Here is a 12,773-nt window from a genome sequence, read left to right as displayed (position 1 = left end):
AATAGGCTGAAATAATATGTGGCTTACAATCAGACAGTTCTTTTCTTTTCCTTTCACATACATCTCAAAGACATAGTATCCGGAACAAGCCTGTGGATCACTGGGTGCAGGTTAGCCATATAATTTGGAACCAATATACTGCTTAATTTCTTGCCATTTAGTCTAATGGTTTGAGATCTACAATTTTATTTTCAGAAGGTCGATTGAGCGCACAGGATTCACACGATTAGAGGTAGCAAAACTGAGACATGTATAGAGATGGTATGGGAAATTCTTTGAGTTTTGAAATTGTTTGGAGCCCATAAAAATGCCCCCACGCGAATAATGTAAGCATCAAACCAGAATGTTTTCGATTTTAATATATAAGTGAAAGAATGATTTCGGTTTTAATATATATAAGTTAAAGAAATATTTCATTCAATTACAAGTACAAAAAAAAGCAAGGAATGTGAATTAGATAGTATCGTTTGTCTGTCTAAGACTAATATTGGCACCAATAAGAGGTTCAATATTACCATCTAAAATAGAAATTAAATCAGTCAATTGAATCCCAGTTTTTAGATCTTGTATTAGTTTGTATGGGTGGAAAAAATACCTTCTTGTTTCTTGCTTCCATATATTACTCGTATCGCTTTTCTTGATATCTTTGACGTTGTCAAGACCTCGCTCTGCTACAATGACGAGAAGCTTCGCTTTCAGACGATTAAGTGCTTTGATCTTATTCGCAAAATGACTTCTTTCATCTGCACATAAGAATATTTGTTATTTACATTTTATAGTTTGGTATATTAAGAGTATGGAATGGACGAAAAGTATGAATTAAGGAACAATTTAAAAGGAAACGAGAAAAGGGAAAAGAAAAAAGTATGTGTTCAAATTAAATCCTTCTACTTTTGAGAGTCGGTGTCGAGAAGGGTGAGAGCATCAAGACTCTCAATTCGGAGTCTATTGACAGCCTATTCTAGTCGTTCTATCTTAGTTTTGTTGTTTCTCCACTTGGCTCTTTTCCTATTCTTCGTTACCGAAATTTCAAAGATACATGTCTGAGTGTGAGTTTGAGTGTTTGGTGTCTGTGTAGTCGTGTAGATACATATATACATACATACATATATATATATATATATATATATATATATATATATATAATATGTGCATATATCATATATGAACGTCTTGGTCCAAACCGAAGCCACACAGAGTAAAGAGGGTCAAGTCTTGACATGGTTGTGAGTTTGGGAGCTACCCCAAGTTGGTGTTCCGTAAAAGACTCGAATAAATCCCCCAAAATTCTATTTCTTAACGTGTGCGGAAATTATTCTCTTCGGGCTTGATCTGAGAGGGTCACAGTGGCCACTTTTTGCTCATGGAGACCCTATTAGACAGAGCACTTGAATTTCTTCTTTCATCTCATGGAGTAGTATTTTTTCAAAATTTATCGGCCATGGAAGCATCTTCTACCAAAAGGTTTTGATAGGTATTTTAAGTATTGGATGTCCTGTAGTCTAAACTTCCCTAAAGTAATTGTTCGATTGTTTATAAATAAATAAAAAAATTGGGTACAAAGAATACCTGATGACAAGACTCTGATGCCAGTAGGAATATGTCGGATGCTAACTGCAGGTTTAGTTCGGCAAAGTGGTTGATCTTCTCCCTCTGGTGATAATGATGAACACACAATATCTTTTTCGTCTATCTGTACATCTGTAGTTGTTTCAAGGAATAGAGGAATAACGTCCACGGTTGCCAAGCTAATCTGCAAGATTGTAGTGTTAGCAAGAATGGGAATACACTAGAGATTTCTTAAATTCTCTACTTCAAATATTTCGATTCTTAAAAGTTATTGAATGATTCACAATAAGCCAAATGACCCGCCCAATCAATTATTATGAAACAACCTGACACAAAAATTGAACCTATTATAAGGAGATAACTGAAGGAAGTCCGTTAAATAAACTTAAAACCGAAAGAAACGAGAAAAACAGAAACTAGGGCTAACATGTTTAAGGCTTTAATCTCGGAGGCTGGACAATTGAAGATTACAATCCTAAATTCTGTGTTTATATAATATGTAGCAAATATAAACCACAGAATGTGAAATATAATTTTCTTTACAAGCAAAGCTAATATAATTGAAGATTACAATCCTAAATTCTTAGTACTTACTGAATAGCGTGAGTTTTTCGTTTATATAAAATATGGAGTCCCTATAAACTTAACATCTTTGAAAGGAGTTTTTTCGTTTTGAAATTGATAGTCGATCAGTCAAAACGGGTACAAGCAATTTGAAAATGAGACTGCTTTTTCACGATTAATAGAGAGACTATAATTGTGCTCTTGGGTTTGCAGCTGGAGAAAAGAGATATTCAGAAAATCAATGGTTAAAGAATGAGGAACTACTACAAACCTCACGGAGAATCGATTCATCATGCGAACTTCTAATCATGCTATGTACACCTCTTTCTCCAGAAAGATAACCAAACGCATATTTAGATTCAAACTCAAGAGTTACCGACTTGAACACACCATTCTCAGAACGATATTTATCGACTATCCGCCCTTTATAACCTTGCTTTGTCCCCCATTTCAGATACATGTTCAAAATCTGTTCTACCCATACCTGTAATAGAAAGTACATTAGAAAGAATAATATCAACAGAGAGAAAAAACAAATGGGTAGTTGGATGAACGGAGATAGAGAAACACATTGATCAAAAGTAAATACTAAATATAGGTCTTACGTAAATAAATTTTCTTTTACTCTTAGCGTGTGTCACTCAACGAAATTGACCGTAACAAAACCCAACATAAATATACCGTATTGGTCACAAACAACGTACGCTTAACTTACAACGACTACCTAGTTCCTGACTCTAAGTAATCTGTCGATCCATCTGAATACTTCGGTGATCTGATCAGGATCGCAAGTAGCCCGAGTAAACCCTAGGCCAAAACCCCAACTTAGTAGTTTGTTTGAAACTTTAGTTGTCGGAGCTTAATTTGAAGGCTTTGTATTAACTCAAGAAATATTCGCACTTGACCAAAAAGGAGGCCAAAATAAATTTAGCCTGAAAAAGGTATACATATTTACGTTTTCAAGACCTTGCTCACACAAAAATAATATCCTAAAAAATCCATAAACTTCAAAATGAAACAAAAGGTATACATATTTACGCATTGCACAGAAAGATGAAAAAGAAGAAACTAACATTATCGATTTCAAATAGCGGGAGATATAATACAAAATTATTTATCTGTTATTTGAACATTGACACTTCCTCCCAAGCTCTGATGGTTGTGTGTAGTGCATTTAGCTGTATTTGATATTGGTTGTAAGATCAAACCTAAAGAGAATGAAACACTTACTTTCTGTCTGTTGTTACATGGATCAATTCAAGGGACAGGAGGATAGGTTCACGCCACACACTGACATAGACCTAAGGAAATTCTTTGAAAACTTCCAAATCAGGTAAACTTACTAACAAAGATCTGATATAAACATATTTAAAGAATCTAGTTCGTGCTATAGCTCAGGCTACACTAGTTTTGGTTCCTTCACTGGTGACAGGAAAGAGATGGGCGATATGAACTATAGTGAACAGTTGAACTAAGAGAGGATGTCAGATTGGAGTAACAACAGATGCCCATGTGATTTCTTGCAAGATTTGTTCAATTCAAATCTTCTCTGGAAAAATTAAAGTTGAAAGGCAGCTAAGATTTTCAAACCTCAGAATGAACACCTTCAGATCGAGCTCCTATAATCACACAAGCACCCTCCATATCGTATGGCCCGTTAAGAAGCTTAGTCATCTCATATTGATCCAAGAACTTGCTTACATCTACAGACGCTCTATATGCCTGCTTGAAAAGCCTGTAGTTTATAGCATCTACCTCTGCTAATTGGGTAATCAGTTTAGCTTCTTCAGCCTGCAGATATATTCAAGGAGATTATTATGATATCTCATCCTAAAATTTATCTCAAAAAGAAACAATAAGAGTTGGAATCGGCAAAACTAAGATTATCACAGGCTTGTAAATATCTTAAACCTCCTCACTGGGAAGATTGTTTTATCCCAAAGCTATTATGTACAACATTCGATCTAACACCAAATGAGAAACAAAAGAATTCAAGTTGTAAGACTGGTGAACTTTATCTAAAGATAATCAAGGATATCTACCAGCAAAATCGACATAATTGTGTTAGTAAAGCACCTTATATCGTAGATCTTTAAGAGCATCAACTGCTTTAGTTGTATCTGCTAACTCAATAAGAAATTCATTTGACTTAGACAGATCATCCCACAGATTATATTCACGGAGTGAATCTTCTTGTTTGATCTGTCTTGCTTCTTCCACTGCTAGTGCAGGTGCCAACATCTCTGCACGGACAACCGCGTCATCAATCTTCTTTTTTAATGAAAATAGACCTAGTACAAATGAAAAAAATGCAGAGAAGTCAACGTATATGCTGTATATTTATAATCCCAAATAATAAGAGCAGTGGTGAATAGTCAAACAAGGTTATTATAGTTCAAACATGAAACAACCATAAAACAGTTTCTCCTATAAGGAGGGATATGAACACTATTTAATTAATATTTATTCCCTTATTATCATCATCATCGTCTTCAATAATACTTTTCTTTAACATCCATCATTAAATAAGATTTTACTACTTGGATTCATAGATAAATCAACAAAAATGAACTCTGTCCCTTAAAATAACCAAAAAACCCGTAACTTCCATGGGTCAAAAACAGGTTTGCGACTAAGGAAAGAGGTTATGTGATACATACAAGCGCTCTTAAGAGATTTCAAACGAACCAGGGAAACAGTTACACCATTTAGATGTAGCAAGACAATAGCAGAGTACGTATTAATTTGTATGTTTAATCAAGGATCATGCCACCGTAGAATCATGATTACATCATAGGGCATTGATAGTTTGATACATCATAAGGATGTAATAAGTTCATCAGCGCCATGAAACTTCCACAACGGCCATCAGAGAGAACCCATTATGGGTCATTGGAAAGAACTATAAAATGGGTCGTGAACCTATACATTAATTAGCTCCTACAAGTTCATGTTCGGCACACGGGAAGGAACGTAATTACTAGGAATATCAATCCATTTGAATGTGATTCTTGATACACTCCCGTGCACCAAACACCATCATACAATGACATTCGCATTTCATGGGGAAAATATTGAGTTTAGTTGTGCTCCCCAAGACTCGAACTCACAACATCTCAGTATTTTAGATATGCCCTAAACACCACTATACAACGAGATCCGCATTCCATTCTTAGGAGCTTAAATTCCACGGGAAAAATCTCGAGGCAAGTCGTGCACCCAAGACTGGAACCCACAACATCTCAGTGTTTCTATCGAATTCAACATCATAAATTGGCATAATACTATAACACTCAGCAATCAGCAAAACAACCCTAAATTCTTATAAGCATTTCTTCAAAAACCTAACAAGCTTCAAGTTCTTCACCTACTTAGAACACCCATTGGAATTTAACAAAAAAGAAAGGTGATTACTTTTCCACTAGAATCAAAATTTCCTGTTCAGTTATAGTTGTTGTTAGAACCCATTTGATGTCTTCACATATATGAAGAGAAAGTTAGAGAGAGAAGATACCCAGTTCTTTGTAGACTTTGTTCTTGTCTTCCATTGACTGAGAAGCTCGAATTGTAAAAGAGATAAGGTTAGATTGGAAATGAAATTGGGTTCTTTTTCTTCTTAATTCACCACCCAATTTCGTCCAAAATGTATCTGAAGAACAACAAGAAGAAGAAGATGAAACTCTACCCATCAAAGAAGGTGACTCAGTTGTTAGGTTTGCCATCAAATTGAAAGCAACCCAAGTACTGAATTCTCTTCTTCTTCAGCTACCTCAAGTAAAACCCTAGACTCTCTCTCTCTCTCTCTCTCTCTCTCTCTCTCTCTCTCTAAAATTCAAATGTTCTTGATGCACCTTTAACTAGAACCAACCAAATTGGTTCTGATTGAGTCTCAATGTCAGTTAATTCGGTTCCGGTTATTCGATTTTTTGAGGTCTCAAATAGCCCCAACAACTGACCAAGTTGACTCTTTTTACCCCCAGATTTGTCCAATAGAGAATTACACCCTCAAAACTAACAAAGGTTTTTTTAGTTTACCCCCTCAGTTCTAATTGTTGATTGATTTTACTCCCTTGGAAAGTTGGGCATACTAAATTGGTTAAGAACACTAAAACAATGTTTGATGTGTAGAAAAAAAATGACTACCAAGAATATTTATCGAACAATGTGATTTTAGTAGTTGTAATACCTTACTTAGTGTTGGGTTTAGTAAAAAAAATATTACTCGTACAAACTTATTTTTTCCGCATATTAATAATTTGTGATTTTAATTTCTTTTTACGGTAGACGTGACCTTACAAATTTGCCAAATATAGTAATGAAAGTGGTAAAACTCATTATGGCTCAATTATTAATTATGAAGAGGGGTAATCGGTGAAGTCAGAAAACCCAACTAATAATCCCGTCAGTGACTTCATGTTAGTTTTTCCTCTACTTTTACCCTTTCCGTCACTCATTCCTCAATTTTGAAGCACCACCGAGATGTGATGTGATGTGATCATCGGCAGAGATCGATCGACCCCTTGTTGGAATTCATGTGCAGACATGGAAGTCGACCCTCTCTCTTCGTGTACTTCATCTTTACTCATCCCTTCTCTGAATGGCAGTCATTAAAACGTTATATCTCCATACTTTCGTGAGAGAGATATCCATTACCTTAGCGTCAAACACACTGGGCCGCTAGTTTTGAGGGCTATTCGATTAATTGATCAAAACTGAAAGTGTAAATACATGAAATGATTTAAATCTTCCGAAGGGTAACTTAGGTAGTTACGTTATTACGTGCCCAACGAACACATGTTTCAGACGCTAACGAGTATTACATTCGAACACCCAAATGAAGAATTCAGCATTTGAGTTCTTAGGTAGAACTAATCAACACACAAAACACTATGTTTTTCTTTTTTCCGAATCTTCTAGCTACATAAAAAAATAATAGAAGGAAACCAATACACAGACATAAAAGCATTAGAAATGCAATCCGATAACTAAGGATAACCTCTTGAAGAAGATAGGGCACATACTAGTGCTGAAAACCAGATCTTCCCTCATCCAATTTGGAGCAATTCTTTCAAAAGTCCCTAGGGTTAGTACATGGTAAAGTAGCTCTGTTGGTTCCTTGTCTGCTTTACTAAGCCATGTTAGACTGAATGAATAACCTGCATTTACCCATATGGTAGATTTAGATCTTAGTTCTTTAGAACACAAAAGTTTCAAGAAAAGTACACCAAAGTTGTAAAAATTGGATTTATATAAGGTCGAATTGCTCAAGTAAAATTGAGATTGTGGCAAAAATTCAAAGAGAGTCGCGGTGTAAGAATACGGCAGACAGTTTAAGCAGTTTCAAGACCAGCAGAACGAATCTCGTTGATCTTGCGGGATCGGAAAGACAGAAGTTTTCAGGTGCTGCAGGAGAACGTTTGAAAGAAGCAGGGAATATTAACCAATCCCTCTCACAGCTTAGGAACTTCACAAATATTTTAGCCGAAGTTTCCATGGTTTTCGGGATACAATAGCTGCAACATTTAAACTGGTTGGTGCTTGTTGTACAAACCGAATAAAAAATGTGTACTCGGTTGGTGCTTGTTGTACAAACTACAGAACCTGTTGTTGATTGGTTACATTAAGGTAATACCAGTAGTTCTCACCATTTGTGAGGACCAAGATATTGGTCCTCTTAAGAAAAAATGTCATAATTCAAAATAAGACGAAAGTAGGGTTCTGCAATTACCACTTGATTGATGAAACACTGAAAGACATAATCCTTCAGTTTTAGTAACTACGCCGAATTTCATGCCAACTAGAAACTCCACTAGAGTTTGAAACACACAGTTTGGATTCGTCGAGTTTCCTAGAAAATGTGATCAGACAAACATGTTAAAAGAGTTGGTGTTGTTTAGGATGATAGCAATTTGATATTCCTAAATCTAATATATTACCTGAACTGGGGATGTTTCTGGCACAACAGTTTCCCTGAAAAATTACATCTCTAAGGTTTAAATAGATAGTAATAACAAATGAAACTGTGCTAGAATCGATAACCAGATTAGATCTTATTGAATGTACCTTCTGAATGTTTTGATCAATGTTAGTCAATGAAGATCTGCACAAATCTCTTTCGGTTTCTGGTACTTTAGAATGCTCCACCGGAACACTTGCAGATGAAGTAGGTCTTTCTTCATCTATTTGAGCTTCAGCTTGACTAATCCGCCGTTTTCTTCTGGAGTTTAGTTGTGCATTCTCATTACTTCCACCTGCGCTGTTGTAAGAAATATTTTCTTCTTGAAGTTTACGAAGCCTCTCAACTTCTTCGGTAAGCTCTTTTGCTGCAAAATATTTGAGCCACATTAGAAATAGAAGAAGAAATTAGTTAAATGAAAAAAAAATAGTAGATTTTAGCCTTCTAGAATCCAGCATGTGCTGCATGAAGCATTAGCTTCAAAAGAAATGACAATTACTCAATGGCTCGCTCCACTCCACCGCCTAACCTCGCTCCTTCTCCTAATTATAAATTACTACGGGTGGACCCAGAATTACAAGCTTGAAGCAGGCAATCGAATAGTCTATGGTATCAATACTCACCAAATTCATCAACTTGATACTATCGTATCTATATCACAAGGTGACAAGGTGTAACCATTTTCTATTCTCTCAAGTCCCATCAACATGTGGCGTGGCAAAATGCAAGACCCCGTAACTACAATATATCCTCATCCTATCTATTTCTCCTTTCTTCTCCACAACTAATACATCTCTCTTAGAACGAGTATCTATGTTACCTCCATGTGTAATATAGAAGGCAATATTTTCTCAGACATCTAACTCTTAAAGTTCTCCCACATTCCTCAACTAAGTAAGTTCACATGATATGTTAAATTTAAGGCACAAACAGAAGTCATTGCAGATGCTAGTGTAAACTAGAAGAATACTCCCATAAGTAGTAATACTCTTATATATTAATACAACAAAAGAGAACCAACTCATTCATAAAATCAGAATTCAGAAAGGCAAATAGGTTTATTAAGAGCACCTTGTTTGCATAAATACATATTACTAACATACTAGAGATCCAACATATTTAATTGCCAAGATTTAGTAAAGTTGGAGATTTACGCCTCAACAGATGTAAGAAAACGTGTGGAAATGGAATTCAGTCCCGAAGGCTTTGACCCCTCAAAAAAAAGTCTTCTCTAGTGCTCTTCATATTGAATGTGTGCATTGTATATATTTTCTTATGGTGATGGCGAGTTGCAACGGCTCGAGTATCAATTCTTACATTCATAAATCATAAACGACAATACAATTTCGTTCCTCCTAGGCATAGTAAAAGCTATATGCCATCATAAACTACATAATATTACATGAAGTGTAATCTAATGTCGTAATTGACAATTGGGTAAAAGAAATTTCGATACTACGCCTACCATATTCACAGTCTTACAGAAAATGCAATAATTGCTTACTCTTTTCAGTCTCTTCATTCAAAAGTTTTTCGTACTGAGTCAATAATCCCTCCTTCTCAGATCTACAACCAGATAAAATATGATAAAAATTAGTTAATAATTAGTACTTTAAAATCTTAAGAACCCTAATTAATGGAAAATGAAGATGAAGTAACAACATGCCTAATTGAAGCCACTTCGTCTGTTAAATCATGTATCTTCCCGTGAAGCTCATCATTTTCACTTTTCAAATGTTTAATCAACTCTTCCGCAGCTGCAATGATGCATCCGGTACGACATTTAGTGCTAGTGTAATAAAAAAAATTCATAACCCTAATAGAAAAAAAATATCAAAAGAACGTACTTGAGACGTAATTAATAAATTTCTCTTCTTGATCATGATTGAATCCATCTGACTCTGTATTCTTTCTTGTCTAAACTCAAAAACAAAAATTAGTTAGAAATTAAGCTAAAAAGTAGTAATAGAGTAAATTTGTAAAATACCTTCAATTTAGTGTACTTCTCGTATAGTTTGGAGTAGAGTACTTCCATTTTATATCAGAATTTTGCAGAATGAGCGTATCCGACACGGGAACCCTAAAAATGAAACTGAATAACTGATTAGGGTTTCAAGAGTGAGAGAGATGTTAACCCTAGGGCTAAAAGATGGTGTTGTGTCTGTGATTTGTGAAAGTGTTTGAGCCCTAAGCTTAACGAATTTGAAGCCCTAACCCTAATGGATAAGAGAAAAGCAGAAGGGGCAATTACTGAAACCCCCACCTTTTCATAATGCAGATTACTGAAACCCCCACCTTTCATTTATAATTACAAAAACCCCCACCTTTTTGAAAATTCTGTTAAATTTAACTTTATACTTTTAAATATTACTTTGTTACCCCTCTTACTAAAACCCCCACCTTTTCATAATAAACTTACTAAAAACCCCACCTTTCTAATACACTTACTGAAACCCCCACCTTTTCTAAACAAACTTGGACTCTTACTGAAACCCCCACCTTTTCTAATACACTTACTGAAACCCCCACCTTTTAACCACTTTTTGACTGCTTTTTGCTCCTTTTTATGCAATTTTTTTTCTATTTAAACCCAAGTTTGAGACCACCATATAAACTTCACCCCTTCCATCAACAAGTTTTACTTTAGTTATTTAATGGCTTCTTCAAGTTCATCAAATGTGTATCAAAATGCAAGATCACAACAAGAGGTAGTTTTTTTACTTTAGTTCTTTTGATTGATTTATATAATTACTGATTTTTCAATATTCACTATGTTTAGGTTATTTGTCAAATTTGCATGAGGATACTAGCTATAAAGGGTATAGATAGGTAACATTAGCATCATAACCAAAGATTAAACTTACAATATGCAGTTTACACAATCATGGTACCTAATTCAGAACACACGATCTTAACAAAAAAAAAATTCAGAACACATGAATCTTATATATCAACAGGAATCATACGAATTCAAATACTCTAACAGTACATCCGTATGGAGTTCTAGTACGGCTATAAATTATGTGATAGTATAAAATTAAAATGTGAGACCAGAACAAACTAACTGGACTGTTTCCACAAAACTGAAGCTACAAAATCACTTAAACTGATAGTATAAATTTAAAATTTGTGATCACACCATTAAGTGATCACACCATTAAGTGATCACACCATTGAAGCTACAAAATCACTTAAACTGATCACACCATTAAGCTACAAAATCACTTAAACTGATCGCACCATTGAAGCTACAAAATCACTTAAACTGATCACACCATTAAGTCTAAATAACAGATTACAAAACCTAATACGAGCTAAGCCTGCTAAATCTACAAGACTACAAGACTACCAACTAAAACTACCTTAATTGATTACATGGGGTCGAACCCAAAAACCTCCCTTACAGGAGGGAAACCACACAATGACACAACTACAACTAATCTAACTTCATTAAAACTACCTTAATTTTAATTTTCATATATTAAACCCTAATTTCATAAATTAAACCCTAATTTCAGTAATTGTCCCAACCCTAATTTCATACATTAAACCCTAACTTCAAAAACACATCAATATCAAACTAATTACCTTACCCTAGCTCATAATACACATCAATTCAGGGGGGTTTCAGTAGTTTTGAATAGATTACAAGACAGAGGGAGAGAGAGAGAGAGAGCACCTGATCGTTTGAGATTAACTCGGTTAGAATGGATTAACTCGTTTGAGATTAACTCGTTTTTTGTTAGGATGGAGAACATACAGTGGGTTAGCCAACGAGATTCATACTTCGAGCCACCAAAATCCCCAATTTGCTGCTCGGTTTTTGCTCAAAAAAATCTCCAATTTGCTGCTCCGTTTTTGCTCCCAAAAATCCCCAATTTGCTCGGTGGTAAAGAATGGGGTTTCGTTTTGCTGAGAGGGAAGATAGAGTCGGTTATTAGCACCCCCCATTTTTTGCTCGAAGGCGCTCAGTTTTTTATTTCAGAATCGTGGGAGCTTGTTTAACCAATGGACATTTTCGTCATTCCACCTCACTAACGGCCCTACCCCGTTAAATGTGACGGAAAAATTCAAAAAGGTGGGGGTTTTTGTAATTATAATTGAAAGGTGGGGGTTTCAGTAATCTGCATATTGAAAAGGTGGGGGTTTCAGTAATTGCCTCGAAAAAGAGAGGAAAGAGAACGAACCTGCGAGCTATTCAAGAGAGGGAGAGGGGGAGTTCAAAAAAAAGGCCGGCGCTTTGGGGAAAGCTAAATAGTTTCCGGGGTGTGAAATTTTAAAGGGAATATGCAAAATTTTGAAAAGTTTCCGGGGAAACATATTTTATGGGGAATATGGTTCAAAATAAAAAACTCTCCCTCTCAACTCCCTCCACCTCACCTTCTCTCTCCACCTCATCTTCTCTCTCTCTCTTCTCCGTTAGGTCGCCGACCGGAAAATTTTCCGGCCGGCGACCATGAAAAAAAAAAAATTTCTCACTCTCTCTCTCTCTCTCTCTAGAAAATCCGGCGAAGGGGTTTCCCTTCGCCGGAGTTCCGGTCTGTTGAAGAACAGACCAGTTCTGTTCTTCAACAGACCAGATCGGTCTGTTCTTCAACAGACCAGTTCCGGTTTGTTGAAACTTCAACAGACCGGATCTGTTGAAGAACAGACCGGACTGGTCTGTTCTTCAACAGACCGGAAC

General features: G+C 35.7%; 2 protein-coding genes across 4 annotated transcripts; both read right to left on the bottom strand.

The window, feature by feature from the left end:
• Window positions 1–363: 363 nt before the first annotated feature.
• Window positions 364–6,007, bottom strand: PRFB3 (peptide chain release factor). Of its 2 annotated transcripts, none has more exons than XM_086639030.1 (6): window positions 5,648–6,007; window positions 4,210–4,424; window positions 3,724–3,924; window positions 2,405–2,617; window positions 1,570–1,753; window positions 364–743 (listed from the first exon to the last, which is right to left on the bottom strand). In XM_086639030.1, exons 1-6 carry the CDS (start codon window positions 5,853–5,855, stop codon window positions 454–456), a joined length of 1,311 nt encoding a protein of 436 aa, XP_086495156.1. In that variant the 5' UTR covers window positions 5,856–6,007; the 3' UTR covers window positions 364–453. The 2 variants fall into 2 exon arrangements, with proteins under 2 accessions (XP_086495156.1, XP_086495157.1); XM_086639031.1 differs by having other exon boundaries at window positions 4,210–4,376; window positions 5,648–5,982.
• Window positions 6,008–6,867: 860 nt separating this feature from the next.
• Window positions 6,868–12,040, bottom strand: LOC147540385 (uncharacterized). Of its 2 annotated transcripts, none has more exons than XM_086643767.1 (9): window positions 11,769–12,040; window positions 10,077–10,169; window positions 9,937–10,006; window positions 9,756–9,846; window positions 9,594–9,655; window positions 8,197–8,456; window positions 8,070–8,103; window positions 7,862–7,981; window positions 6,868–7,289 (listed from the first exon to the last, which is right to left on the bottom strand). In XM_086643767.1, the coding sequence occupies exons 2-9, from the start codon at window positions 10,122–10,124 to the stop codon at window positions 7,099–7,101; spliced, it is 876 nt and encodes a 291-aa protein (XP_086499893.1). In that variant the 5' UTR covers window positions 10,125–10,169; window positions 11,769–12,040; the 3' UTR covers window positions 6,868–7,098. The 2 variants fall into 2 exon arrangements, with proteins under 2 accessions (XP_086499893.1, XP_086499894.1); XM_086643768.1 differs by having other exon boundaries at window positions 10,077–10,181; window positions 11,769–11,980.
• Between the last annotated feature and the right edge of the window lie 733 nt (window positions 12,041–12,773).

This window comes from Eschscholzia californica, unplaced genomic scaffold (assembly GCF_041429995.1).
Source record: "Eschscholzia californica isolate CP2 unplaced genomic scaffold, dmEscCali1.0.p SCAF_5, whole genome shotgun sequence".
NCBI lineage: Eukaryota > Viridiplantae > Streptophyta > Magnoliopsida > Ranunculales > Papaveraceae > Eschscholzia > Eschscholzia californica.
The sequence above is the reverse complement of the archived record's forward strand: the minus strand, read 5'-3'. Positions and strand labels throughout refer to the sequence as shown.

Coding starts and splice junctions, on each gene's coding strand:
- PRFB3 (XM_086639030.1), bottom strand. CDS start 5,855: ATGGCAAACCTAACAACTGAGTCACCTTCTTTGATGGGTAGAGTTTCA. Junction 4,425..5,647: donor CAAAGTCTACAAAGAACTGG/GTATCTTCTCTC, acceptor CATTTGTACTAG/GTCTATTTTCATTAAAAAAG. Junction 744..1,569: donor CATCAGAGTCTTGTCATCAG/GTATTCTTTGTA, acceptor TCTTATGTGCAG/ATGAAAGAAGTCATTTTGCG.
- LOC147540385 (XM_086643767.1), bottom strand. CDS start 10,124: ATGGAAGTACTCTACTCCAAACTATACGAGAAGTACACTAAATTGAAG. Junction 8,457..9,593: donor GAATGAAGAGACTGAAAAGA/GTAAGCAATTAT, acceptor AATATTTTGCAG/CAAAAGAGCTTACCGAAGAA. Junction 7,290..7,861: donor AGTGTTTCATCAATCAAGTG/GTAATTGCAGAA, acceptor GGGTAAATGCAG/GTTATTCATTCAGTCTAACA.